We start from the raw sequence: 15,267 nt of genomic DNA, 5'->3' as shown, positions 1-15,267 counted from the left end.
ACTATAGAAGAAGTAGTAGAGAATAAAGTTTAAGTGGATCAGCTTTGGTGCCAGAGAGCCTGACTCTGTCATTTACTAGCTGTGCGACCCTGGACAAGTTACTTAATCTCTTGGAGCCTTACTTTACTTTTCTATAAAATGTATTTACTCTAAAGAAATTATAAGGATTAGATGACTTACTATGTGAAAAGCGCATAGAACAGTCCATGGAATATCTGAATACTCAATAAATTTAAGATTATTATTTATATTATGAAATTAGTTTTTTTTTCCCTTCTATTTCACTGTAATGAACTTTTATTTTAAGGGGTAAAGTACATGGGATAGCAAGTGCCTAGAACCTCCACAGTGGCTGTGAGTAGCCAGGGTCCTTCCTCCAAGTGTTTGGTAATGACTGGGAAGATTCGTCAATACAAATATATTTTCTTCAGACTCATTACAACCTCCTTAGGTAATCTTGGGCACTTTTGTGGTTTCGGTTACCATACACATTTTGATAACTCCCAGTCTATAATTCTTCTCCTCCCTGAACTTCAGACTTGCATATCTGTTTACTAGATATCTCCTGACATCTCAAACTCAACAGATTCATAGCTGAACTCATTATAACACTTTCAGACCTGGATTTTTCATTTCATTTGCTCAATCTGAGATGTGAAGTAAAGACCAGGGTGGATTCAATGGACTAATTGGCTGTTTGGCACTTATTTCCTCATAAGTCCATTACAAATTAGAAAGATTGACTTTGCAAAACAGGGAAGAGCCATTCTTCAGTCAAGAATGAATAAAAAGCCAGTCTTCTTATCTATAATATTCAACAAACTAGTTCAAGAGATTATCTCCTTAAATTTTGATGTCTCCATCTGCTTAGCCACCAAAGCCAGGAACCTGAAGATCATCTTAGATGTCTTCTTTCCTCCTCATCCTCTCATTACCTGCAGCCTTGCTTCTATAATTAATCACCTCGTTTTCGTGTTTTTAATCTATAAAAAAATCTTCAAATACACGTTGAGTTTCTCTTCATGCATTCGAAGAAACTCCCCAGCTTCAGGTATTCTTCATTTCTCATTTGAAATATTTCAACTGCTTCTAAGTCAACTTTCTGCCCCTTGGCTTTGGCTCAAGTCCCTCTCCCACATGACTGCCTGTGACCTACTTGAAAAGCAAATCTGATAAGTTTCTACCCCTGACCAACTGGCTCGAATGGTTACTTATGGTCTAAGTATCAGTTAGTGGCCCTCTGTGACCCTGCCCTTACCATTCCAACTTACTTCATAGCCTGTTGATTTCATAGTTTCTGTTTCAGTAATACTGAACTACTTTATGTATTTTCCTTTTCAGGTCATACTGTGTGATGAGTTTGTAATTTTGCTTATAATGATCTACTCTACATAACTCTTACCCATCCTTCAAAGATAATCTCAGGTAGCATCTCTCCAGGAAGCCCTCCATGATTCATCAGGCTGGGCTTGGTGAGATCTCCTTGGATTCCCAAAGATCCTGGTACACACCTCATCCAGTCATTTACTGCACTGTATTGACAAGATATACTCTCTCCCACCAATTAGATGGAAAATGTCTCAAAGTCAGGGATTTCTGTTTCATATCCTTAGCACTGTACTTGGATCATCCATAATAAATATTTCATGAGTAAGGTTGAGAAAAATGTGTGCTATAGATGTTCAAGTGTAGTTAAATCAGAGGTTCTCAAGACTGGCTATATATAGGAAACATCTATGGATCTTTTAAAAATACAGACACCAATAGCCCACCCCCATCCATTTAAATCGGAAGCTCTGGGACAGGACACCTGGGAATGTAGACATTTAAAACCTAAGTGATAATGTGCAGGTGAGGCTAAGAAGCAATAGAGAGATGATCACTGGGCAAAGATTGGGTGAATGGTATGCTAGAGACAGATGGAAATGTTGATGAGTAAGGCACCTTTCATTCATGCAATTCTATGAGATGATTGCTGGAATTATGTTTATTATTGGTTAATTTCCTCAAGGTATTCCTCATACATTATAAAGGTGTTTTGTTTTGTTTTGTTTTGTTTTGTTTTGTTTTGTTGTTGTTTTACATGCAGGTAACTTAGTTGACCATCCAGGAACCAGACTGTGAAGATCATCTTGAGAGAGCACCCACCCCACCACAAAGACACATGTATTTGTTTAAAATAATGTAAGAAAAATAGCAGCAAGAGAAAGAAAGGGAGGCATGGGTTTTAGATGCTTTAACCATTCATGTCATGATATTAGGGAAAGAAATCTCAAATCTAAATGTTTCCCGATTCTCTTGAAATGCCACATTGTAATATTCAAGACTATTCTTGTCTCATTCTTATTTATAGTGATAATGATAATGAGCAGTGGATTTTTAAAAAATAATATCTGTGTCTACTGTAACAGAAAGGTAGTACCACATGTTTATTTTAGAAGCTTTTATAATTACCAGGACTTGGAATAAGTTCTACATGAAATAAGAAAGGCCCGTTTGAGATATTAGTATTTATGGGAGGACTAACTGACTCTAGCTTATAAGTTTCCCATTAACAGTGCTTTCTAAGAAAAGGAATAAGTTGTGAAGAGCAACACAAAAACAGTAAAATATGGAAAGGAACTCCTTTCAAAATGACCACCTAAGTGTTGGGGGAAAAATACCCTAGAGTCTTGCAATCTCAAAACTAACATTCAAACTCTCAATCTGTTTGATTAAAAAACTTTAATAAGCTATAAAATAAATACACTTCCATTAAATATTAAATAAATTATTTACAACTTGAAAAAATACTTTTTCTCTCTATGCATCTTTATGTACAGAAATAAGACTTAGCACAAAAAGTGACAATTGAAAGTTTTAAACGATCAGAACAAAAAGGTTCTGGTTTCTTAAGACCCACTGAAAAGAGGAACCAGCTCATCACTCATAGTTGTGACTTGGCAGTGACTTGGATCTGATACCCTGTACAAAAATAAAATAAAGTGTTAGAAGCTCAATTCCAATATAACTTTAAGAAAATGTCAAAGAATAATTAAGAATCAGAATTTCTGTCAATTTTTTTTCTAGGATGTCTTATGAAAAATGCTGTTTTTCAGAGACAAACTATCGCTTTGTGAATTCCCCTTTCACATCTCCTTTGCTTCTATGCCTACTTAGAAGACTGCATATGCTCAAACCTGTTTCATCAAATTCTGCTTTAAAAAAAAGCAACAGTAGTCATGATAAATGATTTCCACAACCAAATTTATGCAGTGGACATAATTAAAAACAAAGATTAAGTGTCTTAGTGTATTTGTGTTATACAGTTAATTTAGGATAATTAGTACTGAGGGCATAATAATAGTAGCCACCAGTTAATAAGCAGCCACTATGTGCTGGCACAGCATATTCTTTTTCCTAAAACCAGCTGGGATCTACTCTGAGAAATCTCGGTTGCGCTAAGTAACCAAAAATCTACCTTTATTCATGTTGGTGGTCTTAGCTTCAGCACATTAAGCCCATATGTTAATAAATTTTGATGCAATAAGTACTGAGTATAGCACTGGCATGGATAATTACCCATTTCATGAGGTTTTGAGCTAATTCTATAATAGGCTCAGAACATAATACCTGTGCTTAACCCATGCTAAATGTACTGGTTCTGCAAGCATCTAGAGTGGTAATTAAATATGGAAATACTGATTTAGTCAATTTAAGATTTGGCTTAGGACTATGCATATTTAATAAGCATCGCAAGTAATTCTTAACCCACTGAAGGTAGGAAATCAATGACTTAAGGATGTGACATCTTTCCTGAATGTCTGAGGAAATGGGGTTCCTTCTCATGACCAATTTTAAATTTGTCCTTGAGCTCTTTGCCTCCCTCTTCCTCTGGATGTTTGCTTCATTAGCTGTTCATTTTGTTATCAATTAAGTATCCCTCTGCATATCTGCTTACTTTCTCCTTACAACATGCTCAACTCTCTCTTTACAAATAATTAAAAACAAAAACTACAATATATACTCTAACTGAACTCCCTCAAATTTGTACCTCGTCTCCCTTCCTACTTCCTTTCTGTAGAAGGATGTTCAATGTACTGTCTCTACCTCAAATCTGTAGTGCAAGCTTTCTGACTTTGGCTTACCCCAAGTGAGTGCAACCTATCATTCCATCTTATCTCCCCCAACACCCATGTGAAACAGACCATTTTTGACAAGTTTCAAAAATTATCTAGTGCCTCTCACAGTATTAATCTTCCTCTCATAATTGCTTGTCCCAATCTCATCAGTCCTTTGAGGCTCACTTTCAATGCCACCCAGTATATCCATCCTTTCCTACTGTCTAAACGCCTTTCATTGGATACTTGCTATCTTTCATTAGAAACTCCTCATATTCCATTGGTTTCTTCCTTATGATACGTATTTTACTTCCTTTAGTATTCTGGTTCCTTACCTTATTTTCTAAACTAAACTAAACTAAACTAAACTAAACTAAACTAAACTAAACTAAACTAAACTAAACTAAACTAAAACTAAACTAAACTAAACTAAACTAAACTAAACTAAACTAAACTAAACTAAATTAACTAAACTAAAAAACAACACACAGAAGAGGATGTCTATGTCTCCCTCATCTTTAAACCCCTTATAATATAGTCCTTTCTCAATATTAAACTTCATCTCATGCTCAAAGAATAACACTTTAATGTAGCCAGTGTTCACAGTGTATCCATAATTAAGAACACTTACTTTCCTCATTTCTCTTGAGATAATGGATGCTGTATTTTTCAAAATTATAGGATATGAGCTAAAGATATCTTTTAAAACACAAACCTGTAATACTATCTTCATTATGCTATGGCTTGTGCATTTCCATTTTCTTGTCGAAGTTTCGTTCGTTCTTCAGCTTCTCTTTCATAGTCCCTGAAGTATCGTTTTCGAAGCCTTCAGAGAACAAAATATGCTACTGTCATCAAAGTTCTATTCATCCATGTATTAGTTAGGGTTTTCATGAATACAGGGAATTCCTTTTTGTGAGTCCTTATAGATCATTATCCACTGTACTCTATGCCAAATCAAAACCCAAACCCAGTTGTAAAATATTACCAATTTTTTTAAGGAGATGTTTATGGTGACTTTATATCAACATATTTCCAGAGTATTAATATTTAAATAAATGTGCCTTAAGATGCAAATTTTCAGAAGGCATGGAACACATCAATATGTTTTTATTTTTCAAAATCTAGCAGAGTATATGCACAAATGGAGGCAGAAGATAGTATAGTTTTACCATAGAAGGACTTCATGTTTGAACAAACTAATTTAAATGATTAGAATTTTTTAAAACAGGCTTACAAAATAAGTTGAGCATTATTTCTAAATATAATACTTCCTTCTAGTTTTATTTATTGCTGCTTTTTATTTTAAAAAACTCAATAATAAAAAAATAAAAAATTAAATTAAAAACTCAATGATTTAAAAATGTCTTGGTGTTGTAGAAACAATTTTTAGTAGGTCTTCAATCCACCTACTAAATGTTATTATTAAATCATAAGAACTTTTGTTGTGATGCATGGGAAAAAATTCACTTCAATAATGAAAGAACAGCAATTGTGGCTTAGGCTAGTGTTTTTTATGTGTTTCAAATACAAGGAGAATATAGGAGAAAGGGTGAAAAGTCACTGCTTAGTTTTAAGAGTGCCAACATGACAAAGTTTTCCATGATTTTCCAAAGAATTAAATATTTCAACTTGAATATATATATATATAAATATTTCAACTTGAATATATATATATATATATATATATATATATATATATATATATATATATTGCTATTTTATGTCAAAGAATAATGGCTTGTCTGATGTATCTTTCCTGAACACATTTGCATTAATCTGGCTTGAGGTATTTAACAGGTCAAAATAATTTCTGGGGTATGTGAAGCAAATTTAAACTACAGATCAAACTTTATGTGCATCATAAAACAGTTTTTTACATGCCATTTTATCATTATCTGATCTGCATTTAAAATAATAGTAAACAATGGCAGAAGATAACCCCTTGTTTCCTGAATGGCAAGTGTGGTAGATCATGTACACAATCCAGTTGTTAAAGTAATTTACCAAGACCTAAAATTAGAATAATGAGTCTATTGCTTTTTCCAAACTCTAGTAGCACATGAGTCATTATAGAGCCATTCCCTCCCTCGCCCAATTTCCTTAATTCACTGACTTCTGTTTGACAGACAATGCCATTTTGACATACCCACCAGTGTCTACAAGCTGGAACAGCCTAGTTCTGACATTCATTGGTCATGAAATGAAGTATGTGATCTGTTATTATGAGCATAGGGAAGATATTGCAGGAATGAAACAGTAATAGAGTTGTCCCTGCTTCCTACGCCATATCATATGGAGGAAATGTGTGTGATTTTTTTTTTTTTTTGAGTTCTCATATTGCATGTGACAATAACAAAATAGGCATAAGCTCTAAGTAAATCAGTACCATGCTATGAAATTCCTAATTCAGAATTTTGCATTCTAATAGGGCAGAAGACATATCTTTTATGGGCTCCTGTTCTGAAGCTCTTTGTGTCAGTATCTCTGACAACCAGCCCTTAATTAGCTTCTGGGAGGCTTGCTTAAGCTTGATATTCATAATAGATAGCAATACTCTGAGACATGAGAAGAAATATGACATGAAAAAAAACATTTTTTAAGTTCAAAAAATTTCTAGATTCTCTAAAAAAGGGCTTTATGTATTAAACTTCAGTGACCAAAATAATATAAATTTGGACCATATTCCGTGACCTTTGTCAATGAAGTGTAACGATGTGACCAAAGACCACATGCCACCAATAGAATAATTCATCTAAGACATGACAGTACATTGTGACAGAAATACTAAAAACAAATTAACCTAGTGTTATTTTGTGAAGAATTTTTAATTATGCCATACTTACTGAATTGTAATGATAACGGCAATAGCTGTGAAGCTCACAGCTGAGACAAAGGCAGCTATGGCTGCTAACGTAATTTTCGATAAATTACCATCAACCATGCTGTGAGTCTTCATGGACTTTTCTCCACACCGTTCACCAAAGTAATCCTGATGACAGCTGTAAACAACCCATATTCCAAAATTATAATAACTGAAAACATTTTGTATATTTTAAGCTTACTTTCCAAGTCACAGCCATTTAATTCTAACATTTAAACAGAATCAAAATCATGAGACATAGAATGCATTCAAGTCAAAGATCAATTCGTATAAGAAGAAGCGATTAGTTTGGTGTGATACTCTAGGAAGACACAAATTATTTGGGCTCCTTTTATGACCAACTGTTGAATTCAGTGACTTGTTATGCAGCTAATACATTTCACTATCATTTCATGTGCTAGCAGCTTTTTGGTGGTAAGAAGAATAGAACATTATGTGAAAAGTATCTGTAGTCCTTTGTTAAAAAGAGGTTTTGTAAAATACATACTGTAAAATGATGGTTTATACCAGGGGTCAGCAAACTACGGCCCCATGGGTCGAATCTGATGATTTGCCAGGTTTTTTACAGTGTGAAGCCTAGAATGGTTTTTACATTTTTAAATGGTTAAATTTTAATCGGTTACATTTTAACCAGTTATATAAGTATACACATAATCTTGACCCAGGAAGCCTAAAATATTTAGTATCTGGTCCTTTAAGTAAAAGGTTTGCAGACCTTTGGTTTATACATTGGAAAAATAAATGGTTTTCTGCAGCTGAGAATTTTAACGTGGTATTAGAAATACGGAATTCTACATAATTAAGGAAAACTTACTTGCACGATATTATTTTCAGATGCTCTATATATTTGCATTCTCCGTGAATGCAGAAATTTTGAAACTCTGCATCACATGGATTTTTCTTCTTTCTGTTTCTTCTATTTTTTCCATTTTTGCTTCCTTTATTCTTTCTTTTGGACTTATCTGAAGTCTTTTCACTTTCTGTTTTATTTTTCTTCGGTTTAACTACCTGTTCAACTAAAATTGAAAAAAAAAAATTGTTGACAGCAGTCTCTCTTCATCTTGAATATCATTTTGGAGACATGAGAGAAAGAAGTCCTAGCAGTGAGAGCTCATGGAGATAATCACCATACTTGTCTCATTATTAACTCAGCTTATATACAATAAGTGGGCAAAGAGAGTATCTGTATTGTTTAGCACTTAAAAATCTGAATTTCTCTATTATTTTATTAGCTAAGAAACATTTTGAATTTACTTCTATCAGTTTTATTATTATTAATATGAGTTATCTGTCTCAGAAAATCCATAAAATATTTTAAACATGTCTTGAATTTCTAATATATACCAAGTTCTTGGTAATAAGAATTAATTAAATTAAACTCAAATCACATTTGAATGTATTGTTACTGAAATGAAATAGATGAGGACACCGAAGTTGAGTGAAGTAAACCAGTTACTTGTCCTAGGACATACGGCTAGAAAATGGCAGTGCTGGGTTCTTAAAGTCTGTTATTTCCCCCACTTTATTATGTTTTCTCTTGGACGAGGTCAATGTCATTAGTTAAAGTGGGATGTGGGCATAGTTGTGGATTTTATTTACTCATATTGGTCTAGTGCTCACCACCATAATCGAGAATTACTGCATATTACTTGAGGGTGGAAAAAATTGAGACTTACACATTAGAGTTAGTTTTCTTCAACTCTCAGATTACAACATATTATAATTAATTGATATTTTTTAGGGGATTCATTTATGTGATCAATCTGTTTGAAAATATAGGAGACAGATATATTTAAACTTGATACTTTAGAGATTCATCATAATTTTTTAGATCCACAGAAACATTTGTTCAATATAATAGTTATGCAGGGTATATTTTACCACATGCTAAATATAAGAAGGGGGAGTTTCCACCTTAGAGTTACGCATTTTGTTATACTAATTCTTGAATAAGTTAATCTGAACAAGTAATTAGCAAACAGCCTGGTGAAATGAAGGAAATATTATAATGTCATAATCCCATTAGTCATAATAATCCTGTAGCATCCATTAAACAGAAAACATTAGAAACACAGGGAAGGGTATCCAAGATAGAACCCTCTGATTAAGGAAAGAACAAATAAATATTATGACTATTTTAGCAAGTTATTATAACATTAACAGTAGTCCAATTAGGAGTAATGTTTAACAGAGGGGTATGCAATTTTTATGTTGACGCTTTCCTCTAATGATAAAAAAAAAGTACCACAAGTTAGAATAAGTCCACCAATAGAAACATTTTAAATGGCTATTACTGAAATTTATCAGACATATTACAAAGTTTAGACAGAGTCAAATAGTCACTACACTGAAGTGCTACACTAGACATTAACCCCATGGGTTTTAGAGCTATTCAAAGAAATTCGACCAACATTTTCACCCTACTTCACAATGCATTGCAATTTTAAGCACTAGCCATTTTCACCACTAACGATTTATTTGGCCTTTTGAAATGTTAACAACTTGAAACACCTTTAAGAGAATAGTTTTGAGAATCTTGACCATCTAATCATTCTTCCAAAAGTAAGAATTATAATGGATCCTTTCCCCACATTACGTAATAGCATAATTTCCAAAGCAAGGAAGTAATGTGGTGCGTTCGCTTAAGCTTTTCCCACCTGCTACTTAACCTCCAGTCACTGTCACTATGGTATCACCTGCTCTCCCTTCACTAGTTCTGGGAGCCACTCAGAGGAGGAGGATTCAGGAACACTAAGGCCAGGAGAGAAGAGGCCTCATGTCCTGCCTCCATAACGATGCTACTAGGATATTTTGATCTGATTTACAGATGACCTCATCTGCCCTCAAACTCCAAAGTAATATGAGGGCACTGAACAGTACTTACCTATTACTTTGATACCCTCAGAAAACAACATGAGAACAAAACTATGGGTCACTATTATTGAAATGACAAATAGGATTTGAGGCTAAATTGTAATTTAGCAATATATAATCCATTAATATTTCCAGAAGGATTATTATTATGTTTCTCAACACCTAGTACTTACAGCTGAAGCCCAATTGCTCCTTTCCCATTCCTTCCTTCTGTTCTTCTACTTGTGTTAGAACGCATTTTAGGGAAGAGTGGTGGTGGGGAGTGGATACAGAAGTTGAGACACAGAGTAGATAGGACTGGTTGGTGTCTACGTCTGTCTCTCAGAATGAAGGTCATGTGGACAGTGGGAAAAAGCATAGCATCTGGAATCAGGGGTTGGATTTCTCCTTTTGGCTGTGAACCTTGGGCAGAACACTTAACCTTTTTGTGCTTCAGTTATCACACCTGTAAATCAATTCCTACTTCATGAAGTTGTTGTGAAGATTAGACATAATAGACATAAAATATTTGTTAGCGCTCCAGACATATAGGATGTGCCACATATAGCTCTTTTCATCTCAGTTTGTAGCCTACCTACCAGGGTATACACCAGATATACACACCAGAAAGCCACTGGAAGATCTGAGGAGTGGCTTTTCTTTTAAAGCAGCTTTGCTCGTACAAACACACATCATAAGGCTACATTTTCATCTTGTCCTCTACTCACCTCTGACTGAATCATCTACGATATAGCCAGATATTTGTGGTTCATTATCATACTCTTCTTCATAGTCATAGTCGATCCCTGAGGACAGTTTGCTAGCAGAAGGCATCTCACTCACAGGGGAAATCTCGCTTCCTGAGGACATCCCACCTCTTGAGGTAACTTCAAATTCATTAGCATAGTCTCCGGAAAATGGTTCCCCTTTCCCAGAGTAGGTGTCATTGACGTCCAGTCCAGCAGCATAATGAGCTATGGGAGAAAAGAACAAGAAAAAAGGTAGAGTGCCTTTCTCACCAGTCAGCTGCAATTCAGGAGAAATGTTTATCTTCTGATATCAAAGCAGTTATTGCATATATGCTATTGTTTATGATTGAGTCACTTATGAAAGCATTTTGCCAACAAGCAAACTCATCTGTTCCAATTACAGAGCTTCTTTCATCAAGGTTTTCTTTTCCATAGATACTCTACATTAATTTATACATCAAAAAATACTGCCAAATAGGCAAATTAACCTAATATACATACTTACTTAACAGGTATTGTCTAAATGATCCCATCATTTCACATACCAAATGCATCTGTTTGCTAGTATGCCACCTGTTCCATTATATCTAGAACCATAGACAGGTTCTAGATATAAATATCAGATTTTCTTAACACATGCTCACATTTAAAGAAGGCTATGTATATAAAATATAAAAAGTAATATAAATGGTTAATAATAGTAATTACTATCGTTATTGTTTCATTATTATGTTCTTAAATAGGAAAAACAAAACAAAACAAAACTGGAGCATAGTTAAGATTTGGTGCCCAGAGTTTGAGGCCCCTGCTTTACCCTTTGGATCTCAATAAAACAGTCAGAAAGGTGCTTTTAATTTCTCCCTGGGAGGACGCCAAACCCTCTAGGAAGGTAAAAACAAAATCAGTAGACAGAAGAGATAGAGAATTTAGGCAGGAGGCAGCACTCCTGGGTCCAGGACTCAACGACCTCGGTTCCTTTACCTGTAAAGCGAAGGGCTTGGATCACATGATCTCTAAGGGCTCCTTCGGCCGGACTCAAGTTAAGAGTACGGGGGTTCTCCAGCACCCTCTTCCTGGCCTTGAACATCTGGGACACCTGCCCGCTTTTCTCTTCCTCCCAGGGAGTAATCATGAGGAGGGAGCTACCGTGAGCACCTCCCGCGGAACAGAGTTGGGGGCGCCGAAGGGCAGTTTTTGGAGAAGCAGCAGCAAAATTCAAGGGGCGACAGCTTTCGCCCGCAGTGGGAGAAGCGCCCCGCAGCTCAGAGCCGGGATGTCCTCACCTGAGGCGAGGATCAGGAGCGACAGCACCACGGGCGCCAGCGGCAGCGGCGGGGCTCTCATTGGTCCCTCGGCGCGGCGGCGTCGCGGTCTCTGGGGCAACTCGGCGGGGAGCTGCGGCTGGAGGAGGAGGCGGTGGAAGACAAGGGCCAAGGCCGAATGAGCCGCTGTGCTCGCCGGCCCGGCCGGGCTCGGGCGCCGAGCGCAGCTCAGGGAACTCGCTTCGGGATCTCTGGCTTCTGACTCCCGCGCAGGAGGAACAAGGCGTGAGAACATTCCGAAGGTGCGGCGCTCACCTGCTGCTTTATAGGGCGGGCGGGGACCGAGGCATCGCCCGTGACGTCACGGCCACCGCCGTGGGTGGAGGAGGCCGCCGCCCCAGAAGAGGTTACTACCCCAAAACCATACACGGAGGGCAGACACCCCGCCTCCCTCGAGCCTACGTAGAGAGCCACTGGGAGGAAATGGAAATTAAACCCCAAGCTGCAAGCCTGAAAAATACGAGATCCATAATTTCGGGTGGTAGTGGTGTTTGGGACCTAGTATCTGACAGGCAGTCCCAATTTTTCAAACTCTGTAAAGCACCTCCATACACTTGGGTTGATTTTAATATTACAACAGACAGGGATTAATTAGAAAAGTTCCATATTAATATGTAAAAGTACTTTAAGACCAAGAGTGACGTAATGATAGCCCAATGTCTTTAACAAGGATGAATGAAATTCATTAAATGACCAGAGAAAACACAGCTCCTCACGAGGAGCTTCTTTATTTTTGATGGGCCTATATCTCAACCAAGGGCCCTTTCCCATCCACTATTATGAAATGGCCACAATTTCAAACCATCTTCTTTCCCATTTTTTTAGGTGACCCAGGGTCCTCATCAAAATTAATATTTATTGACCATTTACTATTGCCGAACTACACACTTAAAATATTGTTACACCATCTCAGTCAATAACCTTGTTCAGTAAGTATCATCTTCACTATTTTATAGAGAGGACAAGTTGCAGCTTTACAAAGCAAGGACTTGACATATCTGATTATGGCAGAAGCTAGATGGATTTAAATTCAAGTTGACTTATAAAATCTCTTTCCTGTCTGATAAAGGAATTTAGACTAAACTGATGTTTGAAAAGAGAGTTTCGGGGGAGAACAATACTTAGCATAAAGGAACACTCTCTGCTGGATGAAGGGTGATGCCCAAGACCGTGCCTTTCAAAACCGGTGATAAAGGGGCCAGCTTTCAAGGCCGGCTTAAAACCTAGGAGGGTTCTAATCCTGACAAGTAGATAAAATGAACAGGAGGGAACTGTTTAATATAACTAACCTTGATGTAGAAACAACTCCAGAACTAGATTTTTCTTAACTTGAGGAAGAAAAAAAGTACTGTTCTAAGTGTTTCCTTGTCCTGAAGATACATATCTCTTCCCTGACTGAGTAAAGCAGCCTTTCTAGCAATGTGGGTCACCAAGCGACTGTCCTAATTCTAGGAACCTTTTTTAAAAAATTTATTTTATTATTATTATTATTATTATTATTATTATTATTATTATTGGCAAGGCAACCCTTGATTGACTTCAGAGATTGCAAGGACTTTCTCAGCTTACAATCCCTTATTATTTTTTTTTTATTACTTTTTAAGCCTACAGCACCTGGTCTTCTTAGGTGGTCTCTCATTCAAGTACTAATAGGTGGTCTCTCATTCAAGTACTAATCAGGCCTGACCCTGCTTAGCTTCCGAGATCAGACAGGTTAAGGCTTGTTTAGGGTAGCATGGCCGTAGACTGTGAAACTTTTTAAAAGCTACTTACTTTTAATGGCATATCATAGTGAGTAGTGTAAATAATACCATTGATTTAGTCGGATGAAATAAACAGTCATAATTCATGCCTTCTCTCTTATTCAGTGTTTGTTGAGAGCATATTTTGTGTAATCCACTGATTTTTTTTATGTGTGTGGGGAGAGGGGAATGGGGACGGTAAGCAGGGAGATTAAATGATGATTAGCTCTCTGCTGTCCGGGAGTTCAGTGTGCTGTGGGCCAGATATATAGAAAACGAATTCTGTTATATCAGATGAGAAAGATTCAGAGTGCCATGGAAAACAAAGATGCACTTCAATTTTGCCCATATATCATGGAAAGCAATGTGCAAAGATGAAGAGACCACTCACTGGTGTTCTCAGCAGAAAACTTAAATGGAAAGAATACCTGATGACAAGGTACGACCAAGAATGGAAAATAAAACTAGAAAGGTGGCAATGCCCATTCGAGGATGAAGTAGGGGCCTGCATCGTCATCTTTTTTGGTGGATGAGGCGATTGTGATTCAGAGATATTCAGAGCCTTGCCCGCAGATTTCAAAAGATGGTGATTTTGTTTGTTTAGAGTTCAGGCTGTCAGCCTACACTTTTGTATTTTTCTGCTCTCAGATTTTCATTTTGTTCTCATCCTGTTCTTCCCTTTTCTTACTCTTTCTGTCATCAGAAATGTTTAATTTGTTTGAAATCAAAGTAGGCTCTTTACATTGAGAATTGCTTTGTCTTTTTCCAATTGGAAATTTAGAGGGTAATAATTTACGTTAGTGTGGAATATAACATAGCGTCATAAGGGGACAATAGCTAGTGCTTAGTATGAACTTTAGAGTTAAACCAATTAGATTTTAATACACAAATTCCACCACATACTAAGTCACTTAATATTGAAAGATTTGGATTTCTCATCTGAAAATAGGAATAAAGGTACCTACCTGCTGCCAAGCAGATCAAATGAGATAAGATACATAAACAAGTAGCATATAGTGAGTGCTCAAGAAATGGTACTATTATTACTAAGCACGATATTATGATACATTATAATAACCTCATTAAAGAATTAAGTAACTCTTATAAATGGAGCTACTCACAGAGCAAGTGAAATAATCTTCGATATTTTTCAACCATGAACTTTGTACCTACTTCACATTAAGACTAACCATTTTGAACATTTTATGGTGCATCATAGTATAACATGGGGTATCATCATAATTGAATCACAATGGCATTACCCCTTGGTGACTCATGGCATTCTGGAATATATTCATGAGAAGCAACCCAACCCCATGTAAGTGTGGGATTCTTTACATTCTGTATGTTAAGCTGAGATAAAGAGGAACAATTTCAAGAAATTCAAGTAAAGAAGTAACTCACCTAGTTTGAAGTTAAAGGCAGCCCTGAGGGCAAATACTCCTAGCCAACCACTTATTTTGGTGCCTAGTATCTGGTTCCTGATAATATTTTATACATGTTGTGGAAACAAACTGACTTTGACTCTGCTAAAAGGTGTGCTACAGAACCAAAAGTATGATTGCATGTTTGTTATATAATTGATCTTGAGTTTTTACAGATAGTGCCAAAGTCTGA

The 15,267-nt window shown here is 36.4% G+C and overlaps 1 protein-coding gene across 1 annotated transcript; it reads right to left on the bottom strand.

Moving 5' to 3' along the window:
- Positions 1-2,704: 2,704 nt before the first annotated feature.
- On the bottom strand, positions 2,705-12,189 carry AREG (amphiregulin). The gene is made up of 6 exons (XM_039844967.1): positions 11,870-12,189; positions 10,566-10,811; positions 7,799-8,000; positions 6,947-7,102; positions 4,816-4,926; positions 2,705-2,964 (listed from the first exon to the last, which is right to left on the bottom strand). The coding sequence occupies exons 1-5, from the start codon at positions 12,141-12,143 to the stop codon at positions 4,833-4,835; spliced, it is 972 nt and encodes a 323-aa protein (XP_039700901.1). The 5' UTR covers positions 12,144-12,189; the 3' UTR covers positions 2,705-2,964; positions 4,816-4,832.
- Between the last annotated feature and the right edge of the window lie 3,078 nt (positions 12,190-15,267).

The sequence above is a fragment of the Pteropus medius genome, unplaced genomic scaffold (genome assembly GCF_902729225.1).
Source record: "Pteropus medius unplaced genomic scaffold, Ma_sr-lr_union100, whole genome shotgun sequence".
Taxonomy (NCBI): Eukaryota; Metazoa; Chordata; class Mammalia; order Chiroptera; family Pteropodidae; genus Pteropus; species Pteropus medius.
The sequence above is the reverse complement of the archived record's forward strand: the minus strand, read 5'-3'. Positions and strand labels throughout refer to the sequence as shown.

Excerpts from the sequence above, each read along its gene's own strand:
- AREG (XM_039844967.1), bottom strand. The coding sequence starts at position 12,143 with ATGTTCTCACGCCTTGTTCCTCCTGCGCGGGAGTCAGAAGCCAGAGAT. Across the intron at positions 10,812-11,869 it reads GCTCCTGATCCTCGCCTCAG|CTCATTATGCTGCTGGACTG; the intron begins GTGAGGACATCC and ends TTTCTCCCATAG. Across the intron at positions 8,001-10,565 it reads CGTAGATGATTCAGTCAGAG|TTGAACAGGTAGTTAAACCG; the intron begins GTGAGTAGAGGA and ends TTTCAATTTTAG.